General features: G+C 44.3%; 1 protein-coding gene across 1 annotated transcript; it reads left to right on the top strand.

Annotated features, from left to right (window-relative positions):
* The first annotated feature begins 581 nt into the window (after nucleotides 1–581).
* On the top strand, nucleotides 582–13526 carry LOC118506466. The gene is made up of 2 exons (XM_036043641.1): nucleotides 582–1259; nucleotides 12510–13526. Exon 2 carries the CDS (start codon nucleotides 12811–12813, stop codon nucleotides 13042–13044), a length of 234 nt encoding a protein of 77 aa, XP_035899534.1. The 5' UTR covers nucleotides 582–1259; nucleotides 12510–12810; the 3' UTR covers nucleotides 13045–13526.
* Nucleotides 13527–13767: the final 241 nt, after the last annotated feature.

Genomic DNA, 13767 nt, shown 5'->3' with positions numbered 1-13767 from the left:
TAAAACAATTGTTTACATTTGACGGCATTAAAGACCGTTGGCAGCGATTAAATTACTTTTTATGGACGACACTGGTCCACACACTGCTTCTCCCCATGGGCTCTCTCGGCGACAAGAGTGTCGTTGCTGGTAAGTTATGGCGCGAAACTGAACCAACAATGAACTTCGGTGCGTTTTTGGGCACTATATTTGGTGCGTAAATGAGATGGGGAAACACACAAAACCAACTGGTCACAATTTGCTCTCAGTGAGAAGAATGCGATATCTGCTCTCTGCTTGGTTGTAGTGATGGACATTTCTCAAGGGAAAGTGTAGTATTTTATCCAGTTCGTTAAAAAATAAATATTTTTACTTCTTTTTTAAATTATAAAAGATATTTGTTAAGCAAACAAAATTGTGTTATTGTTCAAAAAATTTAAATCGAATCCTGGAACCTGATATCACACTTCCTATAGGGACGAGCCATCACTAAGAGTTAGTATCGCCCTGAGAGCAAAACAGCTGGGATTGAGAGAGCGTAAAACGGAGAGCGAAACTCCACCGTGATGTTGTTGACAAAGCAGCAGCTCCAAGACAAAGTCAGTTTCCTTTTGGCGGCCGTCCGGAGAACAAACCGTTGTCCACACAAGGTACAATCGTCGTGTACGTCATCGAAGTAGACGCGTCTCACGATACCACCAGTGTCCTAGCAACAAAGCAACAAGTAGTGTGCGCCAACTCTTCTGACGAAACTTAAAACCACCACATGCCTTTACAACGCTGAAAATGCAAATGAATTAAATGCAGCGTGTCAAGCAGAGGGTCCGTTGGCACCACTGTTGACCGGGAAAAGGAACGGTACGCTTGTTGGAGAATATACCATCAGTGATATCATCAAGTGAATTAGTTGGAAGCGGTTTTACGCCGTACTGGGAGAGAGGGAGGGAAGGGAGCATGAAAATCGCTTCCCACGCTTTCCTTAGCCGTAAAACGTTGTGCAAAGTGCAGGTGGAACGTTGGTCCCGCGAGTTCTTGGAAGTAAAGTGAAAAGCAAAGTCGAACCTTGCCGTTGTCCGATGCCAGAAGTGGTTTTAGGTTTGGGGAAAATTCCTTGCCAGCTTGATAGATTTTGATTAATGGACCACCACCACCATTCAATAGCAGCCGGCAAAACTCATCACGACCGTGTACTGGCACTGGTCCGGGTGAAAGACAACGACGACGGAACCACCGGGGCGAGCTTGGTATCGGCGAGCAGTGCAGGAAGATGAAATAATTCGGTAAGTTGGGATCGGTTCCGTACCTTGGGGATCTTCAGCGAAAGGATCCCCATTGTTAATTGTGCCGGTGCGGATGGGTGGTGCGGATGGGTGGTGCGGATACAAAAGCGCACTCTTGGGAACGATGCTCAGACAGAGCATCGAGAGGAGGGAAAATTTGCTGACACTGAGGGTCTGTAATTGAAGTCAACTTCATTTTGATCATCACCACCACCACCATCCCCACCGTTCCGTCAACTAATTTTTGAACGGTGACGCTGATGAAACACGTTACTCGACGCGAACATGCGCTTCTAAAATTAACATTTCAAAAACGCGGTGCAACACAATCGAAAACACACCCCGTAGATACTCCCGGAGACAACCGAAACACACTTGATGTGGGCAACGAGAGAGAAAAAAAAGACAAAAGGTTAATAAACACATTATCATTTCAAGGTTTGCCGGCGTGATGCTGCCGCGCGTTGAAGTGTTTTGGAAATTATCATCATGCGCACCACTTGACTCGACGGGATCGAAAAAGACTGGGCGCCTCCATTCGAAAAAAAAAATCAAAAAAGACTGGGCGCCTCCATGAGCGTTGTGAAAATGTGAAGAGAAGAGGAGGAAAACAAAAAACAAGATCCCCTGCGTGGTGCGTAATATTCTTCACGCCTTAATAAATGTCTCGCGCTCGGCGATGGCAGGTGATTGACGGTGTAAAAATGGTTTCACTAATTTGGAGTAGAATTCCATGCCCGGTGTCAATAAAAGGGCCGTTATTTTTTTTTCGCGAAAAAGAGATTAAACCATTCAATCAGTGGACGTTTAGGGGAATTGTGCACAATGGCTTTTCGATTTCTAAAATAGTAAGGCCAAAAAGTGGAAAAAAGCACAAATTCGGCCCGGTTTTACATTTTACATCCCCCCACCCGAGGGAAAAACCAATTTGATACGGCCCTCTTTTTTTTCTTTGCTCGTTCGATCGAAATTTCTACACGTGTAGTCCCAACTTGATGCGCGGAATTTGATTACATTTTTTTTTTGTACACGGCAGTTTTTCTTCATCACTCGTCCTGCTAACCTTTTTCGCGTGCGTGCGTGCGTGTGCGTATCTTTACACGCGTACAAAGGTAGCGCTATATCCGACCAGTCACGGTACACGGAGCGCCGCTACGTCCATAAACGTCTCACCTGTGGGTGATTTGATAAATTGCCACGGCAAGCCCCGGGTGCGTCCACGCCTAGCAGTACAAGCGTTAAGGACGAGCCCTGCCGAGGTTTAGCTTGGTCGGGTAATCCAATCACGTTCGGGGCTGTAAATTCCACCCAGGCGAGGTGAAAATGACCGGATCCGGATACCGGAACTCGCTCCTCACTTCTTGGAACGATGAATGAGAAACTTCAATTCAACTGGTTGCTGACGGCCGTATGTACCGTGCCAAGTGACATCGATTCACAATCACTTCGATAACCTTTACCACACAATCCATTAAATGGGGTTTTTCATGCTGGGTGGCTATGTTTGTTGTTCGCAATGTTGAAAGCCCTGTCCACGGATTCTGTGACCCCAAAATGACCATTCGTAGAGATATAACGTAAATCGATTTGTTTTACAACTTTCCGTTTTTTTTTTTCACCAAACCAAAAGGCAAACATTATGCTAACGTTATGCGTAACAACCCATGGGATGGCCCTTAAAATTCCGTTTTCTGAGTATTGCTCCCACTGGCGTTGCCTTTTTTGTGCATTGTAATGCTCGTGAATAGACGACCTGTGAGCCAGTACCCATCAAAGATCAAACAGATCGGTTTGATCGTTAAAAAAGAATTACCAATAAAACGGGCATGTAACAGAAAAAAACAAACAAATTGCACAACCATTCGCAAGAAAGCTTAACAAAAACTTCAAACCAGTTCAGTTCTTCATAATCCCCCGATGATAAGGCAACTGATGACCGATCGGGTGGGGGCTTGTCATTCGAGCTTTCACACCTGAACTTTTGTTCGAGTCTGCTCCGCTTTTGCTTCCGACCTTGTCCTATCAGTTTCCACAGCGGCGAGCGTATATCCCATGCCAGCTGTATCATGCTGGGAGCCTTTCTTCGCTGGCAGAAACGTGATTTCCGGTAGAGCATCTTTCCAATTTCGTTCGTTATCGGAAGTCAAATGTCGTCGAATAAAAATGTATAAAATAATGCGTCCCAGGCAAGCTAGCAGCATTCCATCGGTGGAATAAAATAAAGTTAGTGACATACCATTCCGGATTGTCAAGCTTTTTGCAGGACGATACACAAGCTCTGCGAAAGGCCATTTTGGTTGGTCTAGTAAATTGAGCTGTGCAGAGTCTCACCACCACAACAACAACAGCCCATAAGACAAACGCCGGGAGTGGTTTCCACATTCGCGAGCAAAACTTTCCTGCTTCTCGTACGGCAGAGAAATTGGATTCACCTCGTATTGATGTACGCTTGTTTCGTGTGCCACCGTTCTCGCGGGTATTTTGCTAACGGCCGTTGTTATCGTCTGCTTATCGGCTGCAAAGACTATGGAGGTTGAAAGATTGAGTTGGGTTCACAATGGTTGGGTTGGATGGTGCACAATGAAGAAAAACGCGTTGATGAGAAAAACGGTTCACTTTCTGGATCATTAACGTGGTGGTCGAAGGACAGTGCGAATGGATAGGATAGAGCGTTGGGCAAACTTATTTTTTTATAGAATAAGGACTAATAATGTAGGTCAGTAGTACAGGGTTTACATATCCAGTCGGTCGTAAAGCGTCTGAATGTTTTCACATTTCACATTCACATTTCACCAAATTTCACATTGCCATCGTAAACGCCATCGTACGTACGAATTACGGATTCGTCATCGTGAGTCTTTTGGGCCTTCCACGCCTCTGCTGTCCGTGTGGACGGCCTAAAAGGACTTTACGGGCTGGGGCGTACGGTGACATTCTCATGACGTGAACAGCCCACAGAAAAGCCTGGCGAGTCTAATTCGCTGCACGATGGTGAGATCATCGTACAGCTCCTAGAGCTCGTCATTGTAGCAGATTTATGGACTTCTAGAGTCCCGAATTAATTTTACAGCCGTTAATCGAAATCCGGCAAAACAACTAACTTTGTTGGACCGATTCAATCTTTGCTATGCCATTTTGAGATTCACGATGTCAAATTACGGGTTTACGGTGGCAGTGTGAAATTTCGTGAAAACATTCAGGCGCTTGATGATGATTGATTTTTTTATTCATAAATAACGGCCTGGCCGTATTGCTGATGATGATTGATGATTGGCTGCGAAAACCCTATATTACTGAGAATTTTATATTTAAATATAGTTTCACAAAATATAATAACCGTCTCTCACTGTGTGCCTGTTACCACATGGTGTGTGGCACCGACAGCTCGGGCTCGCTAGCAGGGCACGTTAACGATCATCCCGGGAATGGAAATGGGGCATCGGGCTGCTTTACTTATTTCAGCCAGAGCGCAAAGCGGTCAATCAAGATGAGGAGGTTTCCGAAGCGACCATTTGGTGGAAAATTGCTTTCAGACATTTCGCATCCCATCGCACACGCTAGACATCACCATGCCCTGGTCTAAATTCTCAGCATATTTTGTACGCTATTTTTGTAGGGAAGATTGTTCACTACACGGGGGCACTTGGCGGATCGGCGTGGCCGAATAAAATTTCTACCCTCAAACGAGACAAACGAGAGAATCTGTTTGTTTCAAAGCCCGCAACATATTTTAAACTCCAGCGAATGGGTCCTACCGTGTTTTCCAGGAACTTCCAGGAGCCCTCCGAGCTGAAAATGGGAGAAGAATGTCAATCAACCGTAGAAAAGGTAGTGCCGCCGTAAACAGGAATTCTGATGATTATCTGTGAGTGTGTGTTCGTTTTTTTTCACCTTTCTGAAGTCGCTTAAAAGCCTAAAGCGCATTCAGTAAAATACCTTTTTCTCTGACGGTGACCTTTGCCATTTGTGCCAAAACTCTTCAACCATTCCATCTATATCTTACACGCCATCAAACAAAAGTGAACCACTTCCAATTAAAAAAGTGCTGGCAGTTTGGTACAAAATGAATAATTTATCGGTGGCCAGTAGCCTCCTACCCCGAAGTTACCTGGAACTGAGGCCTTCAGCCGAAAAGTTCGTTTCGTTTTGCAAAAGTCCGAATGCAGAACGCTTCAGTTGGTTCAATGCTTTCACACAGTTCATGATTGTAAAAGTTTGGCGAGACCGCCCCGAACAAACACACACACACACACCCGAGCTGTGGAAATTCGAGGCTGGTGTTTTACATCAAACTTGCCGGGTGAAGTTTTTCCTTTTATTAAACTGAGCATCGGTATTTGAATGTCCCGCTGGCTCGAAGCAGGGGAGTTCCAGTTACGAGAAGACATCCGCTTGCTTCTTGTTGCGCGCCATTTTCCGAACGGAATGCATCGATTTGAGTGATTGCTATCGTCTCTTGGTTGCCTTCTTCGAAAAGCAAACCTTTAAAGCGTCCTCCCGCGAACTTGCCGTCCCACCTCGCAGAAAAACGGGTCCAGAGACATTGACAAACACATAGTACAAACAAATAGGCTAACAACACCAACAACAAAAAAAAGTTGTTTGCTCCGAGGGTTTGTCCCTTTACACCATTTTACAACGGCGCGCGCCATGTTGATACGCATCGTGTCGCACTTAATGACGCTTGATTAAAGTTTACAGACCCGTCCGGCATGATCGATGAGTTCCCCGGAATAGGGGGAATCGATGTCATCATTTTCTGGCCACGTTTCACCACGCTCTGACTGACTGTTTTGTTCCTCTCGAGCCGTTCCGTAACTTCATCCTGACAGGGAAGGTGCTGTAGTAGCAACTTCCTGCAGCACAGAACAGAACCGACTACCCAAACAGCAGACAAAATCACATTATAAACGCTCGATTGAGTGATGTTTTTCCTTTTGAAACGAACCACAGTCGGTCCTGGGCAGCCCCGGGAGGAAAAAAAAGTAAGCTTTTGAGGACTTTATTGCATTGCCCTGAGTCTTAGCGAGTTCGCCTTGTGTTTTACTTCGTTTTGGGAAATCAATCATAAATCGTACCCTACGTGAGTGAATCAAAGCAGCGCCAATCGTTCTAAAGTATGTGGAGCTGTGTTCGATATTTCGATTACGGTTTACGGTACGGTTGAAGAAATTCCTCAATTTTCGGAACACGCTTCACTCTCAACTCTCCAGCGCTTCATATGAGCACGCTACGGAACCAGTGAACGACTGGTTTGGCTTTCCCACCGCGTTGAGTATCGTGTACGGTACGAGGAACGATTATTTTAGGAAGAAATAACATAATTACCTCACACTACTAGCCCGTGGAACCCTTTGGGCGCGTTTTTCCGCCACACAAATCACACAAAGTCGCACAAAGACCGTACAACAAACACGGGTTGAAGAGTTGAAATGTAAAATTGCTTGTGGCAGTTCTCGGTAACGGCTCGACGCCAGACAACATTCACCGGAAGTGTTTTTTTTTTGTGAATCAAACAACAAACAAATTGGTCGAAAAAAGTGCTTTGGGCCAATCATGCTGTCCGTCGGATGGATGGCCTCAAACGGTTTGCAAACGGTCCCCTTTTATTGCTTTGTTTGAATTTGCGTTTTGAACAAAGTTTTGGAGATTGAAATGTAATGTCTATTGGTGAAAATATTCGTCATTTAAATAACCTTTTGAGAGTAATTCAATACTCACCACTTAGCAGATGAGATAAATTTCCCTGAACAGATTAAACGCTACCCCGCCGTACCTTTAACGCATCAATATGCTGCGTCAAGGTAAACGATGATTAAGGGAAGAACCACAGAAGGAACCGAGCAAGCCCGCTGCACGATGAAACTGTTTCCCAACACTAATTAATCATTCATTACCCAAGATTTATCTTCGCCCGTAGATGGGCGTCCTCGTCGGAAAACCAAACAAGAAACATTGAACGTTTGCATCATCTCTCACAGAGCAGAGAAGTCGTACAAAATTAAAACCCTGACGACGTCCCATTGGGGTCCTGTTTTTTTTCTCTTCTTTTTCAGGACCAACAGTTATTTGACTAAAGAAGCGGACGGCAAAAAAAAGCTCACGTGGCGCATGCATATTAATATCCCCCACAAGAAGAAGTTTCGAAACATACAATATTGGATTTAGCATAAATTACCAAATGCGAAATTAGGTTCAGATCAGATTCAATTGGAACTGGAAAGTAATTTCACTTCGACTCGGTGCTTGCTTCGGTGCTTGCGTGGAGGTTTTCATTTACATTCTTTTACAAGTCAACCTACGTGTTACGCAGGCTACGCACGTACGGCGAGATAGGGAAATCAATACGTGCACGCTACCGCGTACGGCCAACAGTATGCTACTAATCATCCTAATCCTTGCCTGATTAGCCCCAAGACGACGACAACAACATCCTGATGGCGGCCATGGTAACGGACCGCAACTGGGCACGCTCGGAAGCTGGCCTTTGCTGTTGTCGCTGTTGAGTTCGGGGCTGGGGCTTCGTTGTCTGAACTGAACCCTCCGGTTAAGAAGCCTCTTAACCTGTGATCGGTGGTGGATGGGACCGATAGGATTATTAAATTTCTGCTTGCCTCGGCCGAACGGACACAGGATCAATGGAGAAGGCACCCCCCGGGAGAAATCGAGAGCACGGATGTTGAGAGAAAAGGTGGATGTATGGTTTCGGAATGATTGATTGCAGCTATCAGGGCTGCGTAGATAACCCCACGAGACATTACAGAGTCCACAGGGTCAACACAGGTGTACCGAGGCAACGGGGTACACGTCAGGTTAAGTAGATGATGAGCATGGTTTATCGTTGTTGAATTAGGCGAACTTTTGGATGACTATGAATTATTTAGCTGCTTGCTTGCTTCACAAAATTCGATAAGAAAATAATTAATAAGAAAATAATTTTCTTATTAACATCACTCTTATACAGTGTGTAACATAACAATAAGGCCACTCGTTTTTTTTTTTTTTCAGAATAATTAGAAAAGTTGAAGACATAGGTTACAACGATGTTGCGCAAAGTTGTAGAGAGTAATAATACACTTTTAACCAAACGATAATACGTACTGTAGAAACCGGGCAAATGGTATGAGCTGGATAGTCAAGTCCTGCGGTCGACGGAGCCAGTCTGCATAGGATTTGAGCCCCGGCCCTGTGGTGTGAAGACCGGTGTTGCTCTCGTCTCGCGTCTCCCCCAAACAACCTACAGAAACAATAAACAAAGGTTCAGACCTGTTTGCAGTGATCTGTTTGATCATCATCAATCGGCCTGCAATTGAACTGAATTTGAGCACTTAATTTGAATCTTTCACGACATCGCTTCTCTCGCAGCGCCAACTATCAAATAGTAGCTCCAGCTCAAAAGGGTTCAACTCCAATCGATTCCAATTTAAAACTCATTACTTTCCCACCCGTCAGCAACCGATTGCACCGATTGCGGTTTGATCTTGTTGCAGCAGTTTTGTTGTGCTTCTCAGTTGGCAATCAATGCCGTCGGTTCGCTCGTCTGCATTTATTCTTGAAAGGAAGCACAATTTCGTAAGCACGGAACTGGTTTATTGATCAGTTTCCGTCCATTTAAAGACGTTCATAATTTATACACGGTTCGTTTACGGAACTGATTCGGCGCGCGGGCAGCTGGATTTCTTAATCGACGGACCTTTTTTTGGGAAAAAAAATTGGGCTAAATGAACGGCGGACAGCAAAAACTGAGTCGACCTATTTCTTTCTTCCGGCCTTAATTGGGGTTGAAGTGCATTACTCTTTAATCGAGGACTCTATTCTTCGCAGTATGAAGAGAAGAGAGAAAACGTAATGAGCGTTTTTTGGGAAAGTATTGTAAGGAAGTAATTTCCTTAATAGGATAACTTTTTTACCAATAAGTATTTTATAACCAGAAAATCCTTTAGAAAAAACTTTGAAGGAATAGAAAAATCGCTGGAGCATGGATAGAAGCCAAATGTCTGCTTTCAACGAGAGTTTTCAACGAATTTTCCAGCACGATTCTTAAAGACGCTCTTGTTAATATTCTTGCATATTACTAAGAGCAAACAAAACAATAATATTAACTCTTGACGCTCTTCGTTCGCCGTCAAGTTCGTTTACCTTCAGCGTGCATAAATTGAGCTTGCGATGCCTTCTGTCCAAAGTTTGCAGACACAAAAAAGCACGCCGCCGATAAAACCGTCGAATGGAGGCTTTAACATTCCTTCAGATTCATTTATAATTCATTCATTCCCGAAAAATAACAAATCTTTCGAGCGAAACATTAGACACGCAGCGTTCTGGAGTGCCGTTTATATGGTGGCCAGGTGACCCTCGGAATGGATCATCCCGGGTGCATGGAGACGCATAAATTTTTAAACCAAAGCCTTCAAACCGTCATCGTCCTCGAAATCATGTATTATTGTGCTACTTAAAGCGCTAGATTTGTTCCAAACGGCTCGTTATGAATATATATCAAAGCATAACCATTCAATTTGCCTCACCGAAACAACAATCGTCCTGGCGGGAGCTCATTTTCATAACATAAACATCGTGTGCTGCGTAAGGTTCAACCGAAACCATTATGTGTCTACCTGTGTACTAGGCCGCCCTCAAGATATCCTCAGGGCAGAAAATCACACAGACGAACGCTCTAACATTTTATGCGCCGAGTCGGGTGCGTTCCGTTTGTTGGCTGGTTGCGAATGTTGCTCCAATACCCGCGAGCGATTGCTGGAGCTTCATCCTGCCATTGTTGTTGGCGGACGAACATGGGACGAAACACGCACCGGTTAAAAAAACAGGGAAGACTAAAGCAGATACTTTACAACTCGGCCTATTTCTCGCCACCGTGCTCGTCCGGCGTCCTTGTACGCTGAGCCAACATCACAGCCGTTTAGGTTCGTTTGAGCAGAAAAAGGATTTAGTCTACCTTTTAATTAATATCCTTTTGGTGATGGTGCTGCTGCTGGTGATACGATCAAGCACAGCCGCTGTGCTTGCCCCTGTTGTGTGTAACCCCAGGGCGTGCGAATTGTTTTCCACACAAATTGAATGTTGCGCAATAAGTAATTAAAAAAGTTCCCTGGCCCCGATTGTTGTCCTGCGTTTGGGGGTTCTGCTTTTCGGTCTAGATTTCGTATCGGGCACATGTAAATCGGGATCCTTGTTCTTTGCATAATGAAATACCGAACCGCTTCAACACAAAACCCTATCATCAGCACCCATCAAAATCCCTTTCGCTTATATCATTCTGCAAAATTTCCATGACCAACCTCTTTCGATGGGGAAAGGGTGAGAAGAATCGCTTTTAGTCAAACATTATATCCCGCACTCAATGCATGCTAATGGTATGCAGAACTCAACCACAAAGCTACGCGCCCGAAGCGGTACAGCGAAACAAAATACAGCAAAACAAAACAGCCACACCGACTCGCTTTATCGCATTTCAATTAGTTTAGCACTCGAAAACTCTAAACAAATCCTTTGAGTAAACACACTCTCGCTCACTTCTAAACACTCGAAACCAGCTCGCTGGATGCTCTTACCAACAGGTGTACAGTACGGTTTACACAAATAACTCCGGGCTGGGAAGCTGGTCCACATTCCCTCCACACACACACACATGATTTATTTTGAGCGCCATTTTTATGACCCAGCTAACTATTGCTCTGAACATCCAAAAACAAAAAATCCGCCACAACAACAATCAACACTCTCGTCTTAGTCTTGCTTTCACTTTCGAAGATTCGGCACTCTTCGGCATTCGATAGATACGGTGTGGCACCACGTGCGCGTACCGGCACGTGTCAAACGAGGCAAACGAACAGTATTGTTCGCGTACAACGACATTGTATGCCTTAGGAGGGTATGTGGAGGATGTGTGCTGATTTGCGATAAAGTGTGTTGTGCAATTGTGGTCAAGTAATGCTGGCAGCAAAAAAAAAAACCAAATCTGTCACAGACACACATCATTTGTGGCTTAGCTAGGTCGTACTTTGTATGTAGTTAAAAGAAGAGCGAAGGGGTTTCATGAGGAAGTGACCACATACTTGAATTATTATGGAGCTAATCGAAACTTGCTTCCCAAAATAAATATAAAATAAATTGAATATTTGTTTAAAGCAACCTAATTCTTCACATTTTAATGGCAGCTTTGAAGCTTTCCTGAGCAAATGACTTTCCGGAGCTGTTTTTTATTCTTACAAAAGGTCCATCGATATTATTTGAACTTTTCAATTGCCTGAGTTTTAGGAACTGCTGTTTAGTTTTCATAGGGCCACACGACTGTTTAGATTTATTTGGTAGTCATTCGGCAATATTTTAATAAGTATTTCAGTACTGTATTTTCACTCTATAGCTGGGATTACATTGCAGGGATCGAATCCCTCGAGTGCTGTTTCCCTTTCGACGACGAGCTATCAAAAAGTATTTTGCGGCTATTAGATAGCCGTCAAGATCTAGCAGATCGTTAGGCCAAGAAAAAAGAAGGAAAAGATGGGGGAAGATTAAAGAAAATCTGTTCCTCCTACTGCTAACCACCTTTTGGAACACATACTCTACGATGGTTGTCCAGAGATCAGATTTGTGGACTCTGATCTTCCAATACGCCGAATTTGATTCCCTAATCGATTTCCTACCATATAAAGCGTTTGTGATCGAGTTGGCTATCTTTGGAGATTATCTTTAGATCGTGACACTGTAAAGTTTTTGTTGATCAAATTTTGTCTAAAACTTATCAGACTTTCGGGAGATCATCAGAAACCATCTCCTAACTATGCATGATTTGCTATGAATATTTTAATTACCGATGATCGCCGTCTTTTTTTCATTGGCAGTACAACCTCGAAAGGTCACGGCCTACCAGGTCTGGCTTTCTGTGGCTTAATTTTACTCGTAGCTGGATAGACAGTCCTGCGTACGGGGAGGCGGTCTGGAGTCGGGATGGGATTTGATCGTCGGTACTGACGTGTGAAAACCAACACCGCTGTCGTCTCGGTCACCGGACCGCTCCACTGAAGATCATCTAGAAATAAGTAATTAATAATGAATCAGAACATTAGCATATTTGCCTTAGATTCCTGGATATTCCGTCGAAAATTTAGGACAAATATGATTGGTCACTTACTTGCATACATTTTCCTACTACTTACAGTCAATCTTCGGTGTTCTCTACACGATTAAATTTATTTATAGCACACATTTCTTTATTCTTTTCCACCCCCCGTTTAGAACTAAACCACCATCTGTACCGCGTCGGTATGCTCCAACGCTGCATGCTACCCGCTTGCCGTGTGAATTCCACCGAAAGTACGTGATTACACTCAGCCCGCCCTACATTCGGCCTTTCAGTGCTACAACAAACCCCCGCAGCGGTGTCTGGTTATACTCCACCATCATCCATATTCATCCGCATTGCTCGGCGTGCACTTCAACTTGACCGATACGACCCCCCCGGTCGGCACGTTACGCCCAGCAAACTCACCCCCCACTAACGGTGGCGCCAAAAACGCATCTAGCAACGCCGCGCGAAATGGAGGGCGAGGTCAGCGTGCTGCTGGTCATTACCGTGATCATCGGCACGATCCTGATGACCTCGCTGCTGGCCTGCTACATCTGCGTGTTTCGGCAGCTGTGCTGCTCCCGGGACATGGACCTGGACCGGAGCTACAGTACGCGCGGTTCGAAGCGTACGCTGCGGGACAGCACCAATCTGGCGGAGATCACCAACATTACCAGCCAACAGACGGAGATCGAGAAGGTTTAGCTAAGGGCGGGCGAAGAGGCCATCACTTCGCTCTAGAAAAAAACCAACTCGGAAGGCAAATTATATTACGTAGCTGTGTGTGTGTGTGTGTGCGTATATCATCTGTAAATATTGCTTCCTTCCCACAATTGGCCTTCCTGTCCCGTCCGTGGTTATGTTTAAGTGCAGCCTTCCGCACATCATCCATATCTCGGTCCGTTAATGATGGCAGGACACACAACAACAAACCCAGATTCTAGTCATGTTCGTGTTAGATATTCATCATCAAAAAAAATCATCCCAAGCACATCAGGTTAGTTTGAGTATAAATTGTAAAAAGAAAACCTTAAAACAGTCGATCAATGTTTGTATGCATGTATTGTGCGAGTGTATGTTTGTATAGAGTACAGGCAATGTAAATCGAGTAAGCTTGATGGGAAAAATACGCGTTCCCAGCAAAAATAAACCATGTTAAAGTCTATCTGTTTTCACAAAAAAATCAATTCAAAATGGAGTTGTTGGGTTTATTCATCGAAAGAATATAATCTGTTGGCCGAAGTAACCGAAAACCTGGAAATCTGAATTGATTGGTTTGAGTCCCCAGAAGTTCTTATGTCTACTCCTGCTTTTTAACCAGAATGGTTAATATTTTAAAACACTTTTTGGAATCTCTTGGAGCTTTGGACATCACCCAAGTGGAAATCTAGCGATAAAACGTTCACCGGGAACAACACAGTACTAATA

The sequence above is a fragment of the Anopheles stephensi genome, chromosome 2 (genome assembly GCF_013141755.1).
Source record: "Anopheles stephensi strain Indian chromosome 2, UCI_ANSTEP_V1.0, whole genome shotgun sequence".
In the NCBI taxonomy this organism is placed as follows: domain Eukaryota; kingdom Metazoa; phylum Arthropoda; class Insecta; order Diptera; family Culicidae; genus Anopheles; species Anopheles stephensi.
Note: the sequence above shows the minus strand (reverse complement) of the source record. Positions and strands in the feature narration are given on the sequence as shown.